Source organism: Acanthaster planci, linkage group LG14 (assembly GCF_054643075.1).
Source record: "Acanthaster planci isolate LZ-2023a linkage group LG14, COTS_SCS, whole genome shotgun sequence".
Lineage (NCBI taxonomy): Eukaryota > Metazoa > Echinodermata > Asteroidea > Valvatida > Acanthasteridae > Acanthaster > Acanthaster planci.
Genome location: NC_141790.1, coordinates 13,664,662 through 13,679,276, shown reverse-complemented (window position 1 = coordinate 13,679,276; position 14,615 = coordinate 13,664,662). Strand labels below are relative to the sequence as shown.

The 14,615-nt window shown below is 42.1% G+C and overlaps 3 protein-coding genes across 4 annotated transcripts; 2 read left to right on the top strand and 1 right to left on the bottom strand.

Moving 5' to 3' along the window:
- Positions 1–54: 54 nt before the first annotated feature.
- On the top strand, positions 55–2,390 carry LOC110981693 (testis-specific serine/threonine-protein kinase 6-like). The gene is made up of 2 exons (XM_022239499.2): positions 55–1,355; positions 1,617–2,390. The coding sequence occupies exons 1-2, from the start codon at positions 300–302 to the stop codon at positions 1,836–1,838; spliced, it is 1,278 nt and encodes a 425-aa protein (XP_022095191.2). The 5' UTR covers positions 55–299; the 3' UTR covers positions 1,839–2,390.
- Positions 2,391–2,579: 189 nt separating this feature from the next.
- uvrag (UV radiation resistance associated) lies at positions 2,580–11,847 on the top strand. Of its 2 annotated transcripts, XM_087145910.1 has the most exons (14): positions 2,580–2,796; positions 3,548–3,662; positions 4,124–4,158; positions 4,306–4,369; positions 4,541–4,638; positions 5,664–5,750; positions 5,979–6,070; positions 6,200–6,305; positions 6,526–6,652; positions 7,055–7,139; positions 7,334–7,482; positions 7,614–7,779; positions 8,189–8,359; positions 8,686–11,847. In XM_087145910.1, exons 1-14 carry the CDS (start codon positions 2,740–2,742, stop codon positions 10,094–10,096), a joined length of 2,763 nt encoding a protein of 920 aa, XP_087002036.1. In that variant the 5' UTR covers positions 2,580–2,739; the 3' UTR covers positions 10,097–11,847. The 2 variants fall into 2 exon arrangements, with proteins under 2 accessions (XP_087002036.1, XP_087002037.1); XM_087145911.1 differs by lacking the exons at positions 2,580–2,796; positions 3,548–3,662; positions 4,124–4,158; positions 4,306–4,369; positions 4,541–4,638 and adding an exon at positions 4,785–5,335.
- Positions 11,705–14,257, bottom strand: wdr83 (WD repeat domain 83). Its single transcript, XM_022239501.2, has 4 exons — positions 13,825–14,257; positions 13,209–13,403; positions 12,842–13,065; positions 11,705–12,632 (listed from the first exon to the last, which is right to left on the bottom strand). Exons 1-4 carry the CDS (start codon positions 14,177–14,179, stop codon positions 12,489–12,491), a joined length of 918 nt encoding a protein of 305 aa, XP_022095193.1. The 5' UTR covers positions 14,180–14,257; the 3' UTR covers positions 11,705–12,488.
- Between the last annotated feature and the right edge of the window lie 358 nt (positions 14,258–14,615).

Below are 14,615 nucleotides of genomic sequence, written 5' to 3'. Positions count from 1 at the left end.
TCTGGAATGACAAGAAAGCACAGTGATTGGATGAAAAGTGTGGGTTTGACGCAGGTAATGACGTCAGAGTCAGACTTGGAAACGGTTGAAACTGCAGAAAGAATTGTAGAATTGTTGATAGAAATCCGAGACGGCACAAAGTTTTGAAAATTTCTCACGGAGAAAGAGTTGCAAGGAAGATAGCGCTTGCACAAGGCAGACCGGTCTACATCCAAAGCTTGCCCAGAGTTGGCATTGGATAGCTCCAACAGTTATGGCAGCTCATTGTTAACTCCCACTGATCTGGAGTTCAGTATATCATGACTTTGGGAATGTGTGATAATGTAGACACAAAGGCTCCTGGCAGCAAAGAGAGGGACAGACCGCAGTCGGCTTTGGGCAATGCCTACGAGCGAATCCGGCAATTTGTCCGACCGAAAAGCAAACCAGGAAAACAAACTGAACCGAAAACGAAAGAGCATGAACCACATAAGCAAGATGCTAAAAAAGGGACTCAGAAAATCTCCAATGGTGCAGGTAAGTTACGTGGTCTAGCACACGTCTGCGAAAGACAACGAAGTCTGAGAGAAGAGCAAACTAAGTCTGCCTCGGCATCCAAGAATCACCAGCCGATTGCTACGGCCAGAAGACCCACCGTGTCCCAACGTGGAAAGCTACCCGGGAAACGAAGGAGACGTCGGGCGTACGAGAGGGACGACTCCGAAGACTCCTCGAGCGATGACAGTGATGATGATAGAGTAGACAACCGTGATCTGTGGTTTCTAACGGGAAGGGGCATCGAGCTAGAGAAGAAACTTGGCCAGGGGACGTACGCCCAAGTTCACGCCGGCCGTCAACTTAAGCCCTTGCGCTCGGTGGCCGTCAAGATCATCTCACTGGAGAAGACCAACCAGCGATACCGCGTCAAGTTCCTACCGCGGGAAATAGAATTGCTTCGCAAGGTGGAGCACCCTAACGTCATCAAGCTTTTCATGATCCTCAAGTACGAGCACAAGGTGTTCTTCGTGACGGAGCTAGCTCAGAGGGGAGATCTGCTAGGCTACATCCAGCGCCATAAGGTCCTGAGCGTGCCCGTGGCTCGGACCATCTTCTCACAAATCCTGGCTGCCATCGAATATCTTCACCAGAATGGGATCTACCACCGAGACCTCAAGTGTGAGAACATTCTGCTTGATCCGGGTCATAAGGTCAAGTTGACGGATTTTGGATTTGCCAGGGAGTGGTATGAACCAAATGAGCTGTGCCGGACGTACTGTGGTAGCGCAGCCTACGCCTCGCCAGAGATTCTGCAAGGTTTACCTTATGAGCCTAGCACCGCAGATATATGGAGTATGGGGATAGTACTCTTTGTTATGGTATGTTACTGTCTCCTTCGATCAGAGGAATTAGATGTCGTTCCCTCGTCTCCCTGCTCAAACAAAATTATTTCACGATTAACAAGGAAAATGCTGTCCTTCCAAACACAGTTGGGTTTGTAAATATTATTTTATGCACCAAGTACGAGTACAGTACAAACTAAGCTGCCATATTGTGGCAGACGTGCAGTTTACCGCCTCATGATCTAATAATAGTCAGCTGGAGTTTTCTGCATCTGTTCTGTTCGCATTTTTCGTTAGGTGCAAGGCAGGATGCCGTTCGATGATACGAATGTCAAACAGATGGTGTCTGTCGTTCTCCGGTATGACGTCGGGTTCGTGAACAAGCGCCCTCTATGCAGCCCGCTGAAAGCGCTGATCAGGTCTATCCTTAACCACGACCAGTGGAAGCGTGCCACCATTGGACAGATCAGGAGAAGCCCTTGGCTGGAAAGCCCGACGAAAATCCCTTCCATTCAGTGAAATTTAAAAAAATGAACTTTGACATAGGAGGGACTGAACGACCAGAAATATTTTGCTCCTTTAGAAATTGCAAGATATTGAACACAAACACACAAGGTAATATCAAATATTGGAAAACATTGTTTTTGTTCAATTTACATTAATTTATTAGTTTTCCTGACTGATTTATTTAGGAGCCAGCCAGGTGTACTTCAATAATTCTTCGATATCGTATACTGTGCTAAGCCTGTCTTTATCAAGTTTACTGAAAAAAAAAGATTGAAAATGTCTTAGATTAAGAGTGTCATCACTTCTAATCATAATTTTATGTCAGTATTCTGCTATTGATTTTCTTTTTCAGGAGAATATAGAAAAGCTACTTTAGAAACGACAAAATTATTCAATACTAAGTTGATTATAGAGGCTGATTTTTTTTTTTAGCAAACTGTCATTATGAGGTCTATCTGTTACCTTAAGCCAAACTTTAATCTGAATTTAGCATTGGACACTGACAGAATTAGAAAAATGTAAATCCAGAATCAATATTTGAAATAAACAGTTTGTTTCAACTGATGACAAGTTGGGTGTTCCCAAAATGTTTTGAAGTCTCTGGTGAAAAAGAAATACCTGGAAGACACGCGTGATTAGGAGGGAGTCAGCTGACAGCTATTGTAGATTGTCAACAGCGCCCTCTCTAAATAACGGGTACCCAGTCATAGAATTGACATGTAACGGTATTCGTGCAGATGAGCCACAAAAGCTCTCTTGGTCACCAGTTTTAAAAAGATAATATTTCGGGGTCTTCGACCGGCACCTTCCTGCGAATATTGACCCCAAAGTTGTTGAAAATGTAAGATTTCATTGCCACCCGTGTTGATGTCAATAATATCTGCAACACCTATAACGTATCAACAGCTAAAAGATGTCAGCATCTGACAGCGCTCACCGAATCCAGCATACGGGGCTGGTTACACAACAGGTAGGCCTAAGGCTGTCGAGAATCCAAACATGGCGTTGTACAAACTACAATGCACCTTTTTCGTGAAAAACCGAGTGCTTTGAATTGAAACGATATCTTCTTTAGTAGGCCTATAGATATACTTTGTGACATTTTTTTATTCCCATTCCTTAAGTCTAATTCGAGAAAGAGTTCCATATACAGATACTGCTTGACACCCAGGCTGTACATAAACCTAGACTAGTCTAGTCTGAGACTGATCTAAAAAGTTGAATTGTTTTCTACATGAATACTACTGGAATTGGCCAACTGTACCTAAATATTTTCCCTGCTAAAATTTGGGTCACGCTGTTGCTTTCAGAATGAGGAATTCTTTCCCCAAACCGCATTTCGAGTAACTTGGACCCTACAAATTGCCATCTGGTTCAAATATGAAATAATGATTTGAACTGTATGTTAATGTTCTTGAGATGATGTCATGGCGCGCGGGCCCAGTGCACCATTCACAAAAAGCATGCCCTGTCAGCACACGCGTGCCGATGACTGATTCATGAGCGCCGCATGCCCGGTAGCTGTGATCACGTCAAAACTGTACACCGGACATTGTATTTGAAGTTTAACATGTTAAACATGACTTTCCACTCGTCCAAAATATTGGATATTGCTTAGTGAAGTCAGGGTCTATAGACATTCATCATCAGGGGAAATACCAGGAGCAGAGATGTTTACAGTACTATTTAATATTGCCACTGATGCTTGAATCTGTTCACAGAGGAGGTTACGTCACTTGTCCAGCTTATCAGCACGTAACATTGTGCCTATCCGTAGAGAGAAGGAATCATTATTGGAAACGTACTTTACTTTGCATATATGGCCTTCAAAAGAGAGTGAGTATGTGCAATTATATCAGAAACCTTTTGTCAGTAAACAATTTTTTGCTGGCAGTCCAAACATGAGAGAGGTTTTATTTGTATTTATTTGCCGATTTAATTACACAGGGTAACCTTATACAGCTGCTTCCCACAAGGGTCCTGTTAGGGGTCATATGGACATTAATTGAAACCAAGACCCAAACTAAGTTAAAACAAATGAAGAATGATGACAAACTTGTTACAAACTTCAGCAAACTGAAATAGACAATTGTGAAATGAAAACGTGGATGACATAAATATCACATCAAGATCCAAGGAACATCTGCCTGTTATGCCCCATCCACATCAACAGTATCAAACAGTGCTTGAGAATTGAAATTGAGGAGTCTGGACAAAAGTGCTATGAGCAGAATGTTTAATCCAAATATGAAATACTGGTTTAATTAGATTTGATTTGATATCATATTTGTTTGTAGCCATCTACACAAGTGAAAAGATTCACAACTCACTTGTAAGTACTTCTATTTGTTTATACTAATACATGTATTGTTAAAAAACTACATTTTCTAAAATGCTACCGATAAGTTATTCTTTGTAGTGATACTTCTCTTACCCCAGTATCAATTCCAGGAGTTCCTTTGTTTATTTTATTATTCAGAACCCAACATGGCGGAGCTTCGATCTTCAGATGTCCTGTCCCGATCTGGACACATCTCAATCCAGTATCCTTTTAAATATCTGGGGTCAAAATATACATTAATGTGGAACAAGTGGACACAGAAACTTTTGAAACTGAGAAAGATTTAATTTCATATACAAATTCTGGGAAGTTTATTTAAAAAGAAATGTGATTTTGTCTTGAGATTATTGGTCCTTACATCATTTGTTCTCAGCTATTTTAGTCAGAGTGTGGGGTGGCCAGACATCAGACTTCAGTCTGGTCATAGAATGGCAGGTGGACCTGAGAGGGCTGTGCTACTTAGGGTCACAGGTGGGTGATGCTGTATAGAGCGGTAGGTCCGTAGCTTGGCTATAGGATAGTTGCTAGACCTGCGAGGGCTGTGCTACTTAGGGTCACAGGTGGGTGATGCTGTATAGAGCGGTAGGTCCGTAGCTTGGCTATAGGATAGTTGCTAGATCTGGGAGGGTCACAGGTGGGTGATGCTGTATAGAGTGGTAGGTCTGTAGCTTGGTTACAGGATAGTTGGTAGACCTGCGAGGGCTGTGTTACTTAGGGTCACAGGTGGGTGATGCTGTATAGAGCGGTAGGTCCGTAGCTTGGCTATAGGATAGTTGGTAGACCTGCGAGGGCTGTGTTACTTAGGGTCACAGGTGGGTGATGCTGTATAGAGCGGTAGGTCCGTAGCTTGGCTACAGGATAGTTGGTAGACCTGCGAGGGCTGTGTTACTTAGGGTCACAGGTGGGTGATGCTGTATAGAGCGGTAGGTCCGTAGCTTGGCTATAGGATAGTTGGTAGACCTGCGAGGGCTGTGTTACTTAGGGTCACAGGTGGGTGATGCTGTATAGAGCGGTAGGTCCGTAGCTTGGCTATAGGATAGTTGGTAGACCTGCGAGGGCTGTGTTACTTAGGGTCACAGGTGGGTGATGCTGTATAGAGCGGTAGGTCCGTAGCTTGGCTATAGGATAGTTGGTAGACCTGCGAGGGCTGTGTTACTTAGGGTCACAGGTGGGTGATGCTGTGTGTTGGTGCTGAGGCACATTTTATTGCGTGCCAGGTCTTGTATTACCCCACAACCTATTCACACTAAGATTATCTGCCTGGAGCAGAAGCCACCCCCCCCCATCGGTTGAAAAGAACCGCTTTGGTTGGGAGTGTTCATTTGGTTGATAGCGATGCAACTGCTATGCTTGTGTTTCCGGGTCATTTATGAACTAGTGATGTGCAGTTAGCACCAAAGGAGCCTCCGTTGCTAAGGAAATAGCGCCCTCGCTTGGAACAGCTCGAGGCCCATTGCTCAGCTGTTACTGTATTATTGGACTGTTTACTTTTGTAGATACACAAGGATGGAGTACGCTACCAGCCTAATTCCATCATCTTTGGCATGTTCCAAGGCTTCTACGGGGCACCAGACAACCTCCCTGTAAGTTGTTTACAAGATTTGTAACGGATATTTTTGTTCAGAGCTATGGCTACTCACTAATGGTTATCAATGTGAAAAGACAGCTGAGGCCACAAAGCATACCATTCAGACATAGCCTCTATGCATCTAGCCGGTTGACAATACACATGATTGTGTTGGAAATCACAGTTGATAATGTCTATATTTTCACAAGTGGACTCTTAACACCATGTCTATTTGTCTTTCCAGGACCCTAACAAGATCCAGAACGAGTTTCGAACTTCAATGGAAGTGGAGCAAAATGCTGCTATCCTGTCATACAAAACATTTTCCTTGGGAAGGTATGTTTCTGATCTACTGTCGCTTTTCTGATCAAATCCGATTCTTTGTTTTTCCAAAATGAACTATGCAGTGATGTTAAATCTAGACAGAATGCTCTCAAATTTGCGCACTGAATCTTTTTTTTTTAGGTTACATACAACTCAGCGAGCAATAAGACAAACTGAAGTGTCTGTGTCCAAAGTCCGAACGTCCATTGTTGAGAAGCTGACCCTAGTCAGGAAGAAGACTGATCTGGTAAGATCGAGATTGAGAAAACAGCATTTGATGGAAAAACTTGCAGATTGAAGAAAACCTCACATTTATTGGAAGAGAACTACACCCCAAAATTATTCTGCCAAATCAGTGGGGTTTGATACCGAAAGCAGTTCACTTATGGAAGAAGAATCAGGATTTGGTGTCTAAACAGCTGGGTACTCTCTGAGAAAAACGTACCGCATTTTGCTTGTTTCTGTAGCATTCAGAGAAGGAAGCATTATTGCTGCGTCTGAGCGTTCTAAAGTATGAACAGGAGCAGCAAGAGTCACTACTGGCCACTGACTGTCAGAAATGTACCAAGAGTAGAGAAAGCATCGATGGGAAAGGTTCGCTTTTTGTGGTTTAACTCTTAGAAGATTTCTGGTCATTGTAAGATTTTGAGTACAGCCTTGGGCAAAATATTTCACTTGTTACTAAGTAGCCAATTAACTTATTCACTACACATTAGGTGACATCTTACTGAGGTTCTTCTGAACTTCAAGAATTTTTACAATTTTATATAATTCCTGAGGAAAAAGCTTCAAACAGAAGTTACTGTTTTCCACTCTTCTACTTGAAAAGTAAGATTTTGTAGCCAGAAGTGAAACCCTATCTGCCAGTGATTCTCCACAGAGGAAAGATTAGCATACCTCTGCTCCTAACCTCGGCAAAGTTCAGGTTATGACTGTACCTGTAATCTATTGAATTTTGTTAACTCACATGTAATGAGTTCATGACTCTCTGTGTAGCTCAAGATCTGAGGTTGAGACGAGAGAGATTACAAAGTGAGATAGATGAGCTGAAACATCAGAATCATCTCTATCAGGAGAAAAAGTGAGTTAATCAATCAAGAATGATGATGCTGCCTTTTATTTCCGAGTGTAACTATATCAGGTTTCATTATGTTTTCTTCCACTAATCAGCCAGCACTTAAGTTAGTGTGCAGGCGCTCCCATCCCTCAATTCCAAGCAATTCACATTTGGAGATGCTCTTGAAGGAAAGTTTTTTGTGTGTTTGTACTCTGCAGGGAACAGCTTCAGAAATTAGCGGCCAAGTACACAGCAAGGAAGACTACATTGATTGGTGAGCTGTCAGACATCTATCCGGTGGTAGAGCAGGCAAACCACGAATACACAATCCTTGGCATTAAGCTTCCAAATGCTGAACGTTATTCAGGTAAAGATGTCGGGAGATTTCTGAAACCCATCAACCCTAACCATATACCCATTTGTACCGAGTGATTAGGTGTGATGATTGTATGTGGTACCCATTTAAAACTGTTTTCAATTGTGGGCACCTATCTGCAGGCACTGATGACATGGTGGTATCCACTGGCCTTGGACACACCTGTCACCTGATCTTGATGATGTCACAAATCCTCAAGTTGCCTCTCCGCTATCCCATGTTCCACTATGGCTCGCGGTCGCTTGTCAGAGATCACATTACAGAATCACTGGCAGAAAAGGACAGAGAGTGAGTTTCCAAGTTTCTCTTTGCTGTTATGTCCGAGTTTGAGTTATAATCCAGTGTCTCGTGTTTTGTGACAAAAATGGGTCCGTCTGATTGTCACTGCTAACAAGCATAGAACACTCGTCTGCAAGGAGCTTCGTGTGTCCCATGAGTTAACATTTTGGTTTCCTTTCTTGCATTAATTAGACATTCATGACAGGACTGAAGTATTTATATCATGAGCTTTCAAAGTATCAAGACTGAAAGAAAATGTGGAAACCTCCTTCACGTAATTGAATAAATCAGTCACAAAGAAATGAGAATTGATTTAACACAAGTCTTACATTTATTGCATTGCAACACCAACGTTTTCTACCATCACCTGTCATGTTTTCTACCATCACCTGTCATGTCTACTTTGTCCAATTTCCAGTTTCCCATTGTATAGTCGCGGCAAGGAGCGCTTCCAATTCAATTATGCCCTGTACCTTCTGAACCGTAACATAGCACAGCTCCGATATGCCATGGGGTTACAGACAGTTGACCTCAGAGCAACCTTGCCAAACCTCAAGACTCTGTTGGAACTCAAGTGGGGAGTTAAAAAGTGAGTATGCTGACTTTTTATGTAAGCTATCGCACTACTATCTGAAGTTTGCACCACCTTCAGTTGATATTGCTAGAATTTTTTCATTTCCTCATGAGGGATTCAGTGAGATCAAGGCTGATGAATGTTGGATGTCTTCTCCTAAAATAGATTTTTGTGTCTGTAGGAGCATTTCAATATGTGAAGAACAGATAGCAGATTCTGATTTCAACCAGTTTGAAAGAAAACACTGTGTGTTCGAAAGCTACTTGGGTAAAAATTAGACAATTGATAACAGTCATTTAATCTGGCATTCAGCATCACTTTCATCTTATTTTGACCACCAGCAACCTCATCAGTCCCGTTTACCAAGCGCCGAGAAGTCTACAACAGCCTGACCAATCAGAAGTCTCCTCTCAGCAGACCCAACACCAGCAACAGAGGGTCCCCTTCGTTCGCAGAGCCACGCTTCCACCAGGCGTCCCCCCCTACCCAGTTCAAGCACCGCCACCCTACAGCCAAGTCGACTTGTCACGCCCAACCCAGGCTGACCCTCGTCCCCCTCCCTTCCCGGCATTTGATTCCACCCAGACACCCTCTCTGAGCCCCTATGTGGAGCAAAACAGCCCCTTTGAGGATCTGACGCCTGAGGTCGAGCCTCCTCTCCCCTCAGCTCCCATATCGATCCCGAGTGTGGACAACGCTGCCAAAGACATTGAGGCCAAGCAGGCTTTGTTTGTTGAACGGGGCAACAGCGATGAAGGGACTAGACAGACAACTGCTGTGATCGAGACTGACGTTGCCGGCCTGTCCTTAGAAGACACTTTAAGTGAAGCCAGGAGAGCAGAAACGCTCAGGCCCAGCATCGAGTACCGACACAAGGACAGCAGTTGGCCACTGGAGTTTGTCGAGGCAAATGGTGATAGTGACACTCTCAAGACTGATCTGGTAGAACCCATAGCTGTTGAACAGGTTGAAATTGACGACCAGCAGGGCAACTTATCGCCAGCAGCAGTAACAGCAGATTTAGGAGCTGAAGTGCCACAGAGTCCATTACCGGAAGGGCCATTAAGGACTTTGGAACCAGAATCGCAACCTGAGGCAAGCTGTGAATCTCTAGACTTACCTGAATTTCCACCATCAGGTTACCTTGATCAGCCTGAGCAGCAGGCCAGTGCTGTTGCAGATGTAGAAGCAGAACTGGTGGCAAAGCCGTCGATAACTAGCGACGGCTGGGCTTCACAGACAAACACCAACAATCACCACAACTCTAGGTCAGAATCTTCTCAGGAAACTCTTCCTCCTGACAACACATCACATGCTATCCAGCCTCAACATCCAACAGCCCAAGAGACTTTTCTGCGATCTCCCTCGGAGCTTGCCTCCTTGCAAGAACCAAAGCTGCTAGATTCCAAGCCTCATTCCTCGAATCACCATGGCGACACATCAGTACCAAACCTTAATAAAGTTGAATCTGTTGGAGAACCAAATCTTGACTTCATGTTCCCATCAGACAAAAGTTTGTTCAGTGACGATGCATCATGTTCAACGCAATCTGATGCAATTGGCAGTCCTCCAAGAGAACGTAACAATGTGACTTATTCCATGGACACCGATGCAGGCCACCTGTTTCATGATCTTGGTAGCCGTGCAGAGGCCCTCTCTCGACAAGACAGTTTTTCCAGCTTCAAGAAAGTGTCCACGAGCCCAAATAAGGGACGAAAATCAGGAAAACATGCGATGATGGAGTCGCGATAGGTTGACATTGGAGCCTACAAGCAGGCTTCGCTCAAGAATTGCCTTTTCCTGTTTAGAATGCAGGAGAAACATCCAGTGGAAACTTGCAACAAGTAGAATGGAGTTTTCAAAATGAAACAGAAAGGTTAAACCTCTCTCCAGCACAGGTAACATTTCTGCCTTGTGGAGGAGATGTATTTTTGAAAAACTGTCGGAAATCACAGCTTATTTCATTCGTATAATACACTAAGGGGAAGATCAGAAAAGGTAAATTTTCAAAATTCTATAGAAGCATTCTCAAGATGTTACTTACACCCCTTCCAGAGCACTTGCTAGGGTCAAATTAAATTGTTACCAACTTTATATTGATTTGAACATGTAGAGTGTTGCACTTTGTACTTCTAAATGTGATCATTTGTTTGAACTGTAAAACTCCAATCAACCTGTCAGGTTCATTTTCTCTACATTTTCCTTTCTTTTGTAAAAATGCAAGATTTACATTTTCCAATGATTTCTCATTGTGATACAAAATTGAAATTTGTGATGTACTCTTTATCTTTAAAAAAATTGACATCTTTGACCAATATGAAATACGTTATAGTGTGACAGAGAGGAAGAAATGTCCTTACCATACATACAAATGTTGCAGGTATGTACTGTGCATGTCACAAAACGCATTGGGTTTACTCTGAATTGTATTACCGAGCTTAGTGCAATGTGTCATTTCCAAATTGGAAAGTATTGTTATTTTATGTCACTTTATACCCTTTTAATTGATACATGAATGTGCCAATTATAGTTTTCATGGACAAGGACACCTTTGTTAGAGAATTTGCTAATGGTTAACTTCTGTCTCTAGACCGCTTAAACATTCTATAATCATACTGCTCATAGATTCTGTCCCTCATGCATGGCTTGTGTTGGAATTTAAAATGTCTCACATACTTTAAAATGTGGTTTATTTCCTGAAAATGTTGACTTTCAAATAATTTCTGGTCCTTTTAAAAGTTTCCCCGTATCAAACAGAATTTTTTTTTTTAATATTTTGCCTGCGCTTTCTTGGCCATAGATGTAGTCTAGATTTCTATATTAGATGACAGACCCAATCTAGCCTCAGAATTCAAAATTTCAAAATGTAACCGTATGTTTACTCATTTTGTCTAAGTAACTGTTTTTAGTTTCTAAACTTGAGTGATCAACCAATAAGCTGTTTGAAAGTTGGATGAACCCACACCCCACCCCTCCAAAAATCCCACACTCAACACACTAAAACAAACTCCCAAAATGTATTTTCCTTTGCAGTGTATTGCAGTTCTGACAAATTTTGTCGCCAACATTCATACCAAAAAAAAAGGAATTAACGACCCCAGATAACATATTTTCCTTTGCATGTAAGCGTTTGCTTTGGTAAATGGACTTTGTTAGAAGAATAGGTTTTCATAGGATTTGTTCCAATTAATTCTTATTTTTCTTGCAAGTGAAACACCAGTAGGCATTTAAGTTCAGTCATCTGTGGCTTTGGCAGGAACACTTCCGTTGAAAATTCTCCTGCTTTTGCGACACTCTGTTTTGAAATGCTTGTACATGTACAGCATCCCTTTTTTTTTTTACTGTACGTTTCAATTCACCTACGGGATCTGTGGAACACGAATGTTGGATACCACAAACGGAAGCATGTTATGAGCTTGGATATTGCATTCTCTCTTTTGGAATTGTAATGTAATATTACATCATTATTAAAATCAGTGTAATTCCACTCATGTTGGACAAAGCGAGGACTTCTTCTATACAGATTTTGTACTGAGTTAATCTTATAACCATTTTTATTTTCCAATATGTACAGTGCAACTTAAATGACAGTACATTTTTAAAACAAAATGTAACGTCAGACGGGAAAAGTTTACAAATAATAAAATCAATGTTTGTCATTTCATAAAATATAGTACATTATGTGAAACAAAAATTTAAGATTTAAATTTTATTTTAAAGTCATAAATAAATGTAAGGTCAAAATATTACCAAGTTTTAAAATGGATCAATTCAAAGTGGTTTATTGGCTCCTTGTAAACTGGGTATGTCGTAACAGTCCAGTGCTTGTTGCAATGAAGGTTCATCAAAAACACAAGCATTAAGAAGTGATGTTAACTGACTTCACACAATCTATTCTCAAACTTCTGCAGAACAATCAGTTGCTGTAACCTTTCAATGCATGTGTTCTGGCCTTTCCCTTCTTTTCCTTTCAAAATTGCTGACCTGTGTGGCTATGTACTTCCACTGCACAGGTTCTTATTCTTGAACCAATACTCTTCTAGGGTCAGAACCTTTAGCTGGCCATCAAAGATCACCTTGACCTCTCCCTTCCTCCCCTTAGTGGATGAGTTCTACTTGCTTTTACTACTTCATGCATTCTACTTCATCCATCTTCCTTGTAGGTATGACTTCTCCATAATTTAACTGTGCCTTCAGAGGCAGATAACAAACAAACCTCTTTCGGGTGGAAAGATAAGGAATGTACTGTCTCTTTGCCTGCCTGCTCAATAGTGGTTACCATGGACCCCTGCAATGAAGAACAAGGAAGATGTATTATTGCCAAGGGATGGGACAGCGGTATTCTCCATCAGTTTCAGGAGCCACAAAATTAGTCTGAAAGAATACAAGCTATTGTGTAAATCCCAGACAGAATGATCTTTGGGGCACCTTTCAATGTTTGCTTCAAGATGCGGTTGCCATGACTACTATAACTTAGCAACAATGGTGATGCCTCACCTCTACCAAGTCCCAGAAGTATATCTTTCCATCCTCGGAGCCACTGACCACATGGCTGTCATCATTGTTCATACAGCTGGCCACTCTGTACTGACTGTTGCGATGACCAGCATATTCACCAAGAAGCTCCCCCGTGTCCTTGTCCAGCAGTCGGATCCTATTGTCAAGGGAAGACACCAGGGTACACTGGCCATCCTTGGTGAAGTTGACACAAGTGGCTGGATCTGCAAGGGTCCAGAAAAAAAATTATTTTATTTAGAGTCTTTAATACAATGGATGCTGGCCTTGCGGTGTTCAAGGAAGAGCTAAAAGCTTCTAAAAGGAGAAGGAACCAAACGAAAGCAATCAAGTGAATGAGGTGACTCACGTCCAATGCAATCTGCATGCATTCGACCATTTCGCAGGTCGTATCTCCTGACGTACCCATCAACAGATGCAGTGAGAATCTCGTAGTCAGACACGGTGATAGATGACACAGCATCTTTGGCTTCGTCCAGTATTTGGATAGGGTCCAATTTCCTGGACCGACAATCCCAAATTCGGACAGTGGCATCAATAGAACCTGTACGTATAAGAAATACAGTCGTGGTTGGTTGAAAACAGGCAACAATGACTGCATATTCCTTGAAAATGTTCACATACAGATTTGTTGATTGTTGTTTTTGATTGAATTAACCACCTTCATACTTTAACCCTAATCCCCTAGGGTGTATGTAAAATCGTATTGAAATTGGAGAATTTGGAACTGTTAGGGTTAAATCACCAAAGCTATTAAACCTTTCTTTGTCATGTTTGTAATACTGTTGTGGACCTTTTCAAAGTAATCATTTTGCTATTACGATCTGGTTTTCGTTGCTTAGTTTTCGAGCATGTTATTTTTAAAAGCTAGTCTAGATTTTCAAATTCATCACGAATTTGCCCAGCAGGGCGCGGGCAAGGCCCCTATCCTGAAATCTCAAATGTTGACCGATTTTTTTTCTCACCAGACAAAACTAAAGATGATTCCTCGTTAAAGCACACACAGTCCACCTTTCCCGCATGCCCTCTAAACCTTCTCATCGTCTGCCCTGAGGCTACATCCCACAAAATTACTGCCTTGTCGGCACCGCAAGACACTAGTTGTGAGTTATCAAGAGAAGCTCTAGCATCAAGCACATCATAGCCGTGTGCAGTGTAGGTTTTCAAGAGGAGGTTACGATGAGGGTTCCATAATTTCAGCGATTTGTCACTGCCACAACTGAGGCAGTAATTCCCGTCTCCATTGAAGGAGACTGACCTAACAGCACCTTGCTTACAGTCCAAGGTTTTATGAAGCTGAAGAGGAAGTTTTTCCCCCATTTTGAACCCCAAATTCCCGTCAAAAGTTGATTGTGCGTCGTTTGTTAATAGTATACGTCCAAGTTTACAGAAGCACCAGTCTGACGTATTGAAAAAACGAGCAGGGCACCACCAATTCTACCTTGGGTACTAGACCTTATAAACCCGATAACTGTTTTGCATATAGAGCAAAATGAACAGTAAACTTTCGTAGGTAAGCTTAACGGGCGGTGAAGAATGTTAAATGTAACTTTTTTTTGGTGACACAGGAAACAGTTTTGGATCATTGGGATGTGAAAAATGTCTTCAACAATCAAACCGAATCATCCAAATTAATTATAATCAGAATCCAGGGGCCTGAAGTTTTTGGGTGGGCGGAGTTGTTGCATCCCCCCACGATGAGACCGTCTTGACAAAATAACATGTTCCCTGTGAATCATTTTGCATTCCTTAATCA

Bases quoted from the DNA above. Each gene is read 5' to 3' on its own strand.
- uvrag (XM_087145910.1), top strand. From the start codon at position 2,740: ATGTCAGCATCTGACAGCGCTCACCGAATCCAGCATACGGGGCTGGTT. The intron at 7,483-7,613 runs GTAAAGATGTCG...ACCTATCTGCAG, and splicing joins AAATGCTGAACGTTATTCAG to GCACTGATGACATGGTGGTA. The intron at 8,360-8,685 runs GTGAGTATGCTG...TTTGACCACCAG, and splicing joins CTCAAGTGGGGAGTTAAAAA to CAACCTCATCAGTCCCGTTT.
- wdr83 (XM_022239501.2), bottom strand. From the start codon at position 14,179: ATGGGGGAAAAACTTCCTCTTCAGCTTCATAAAACCTTGGACTGTAAG. The intron at 13,404-13,824 runs GTGAGAAAAAAA...TTATACGTACAG, and splicing joins ATCATCTTTAGTTTTGTCTG to GTTCTATTGATGCCACTGTC. The intron at 12,633-12,841 runs GTGAGGCATCAC...TCTTCATTGCAG, and splicing joins ACTTCTGGGACTTGGTAGAG to GGGTCCATGGTAACCACTAT.
- LOC110981693 (XM_022239499.2), top strand. From the start codon at position 300: ATGACTTTGGGAATGTGTGATAATGTAGACACAAAGGCTCCTGGCAGC. The intron at 1,356-1,616 runs GTATGTTACTGT...ATTTTTCGTTAG, and splicing joins GGATAGTACTCTTTGTTATG to GTGCAAGGCAGGATGCCGTT.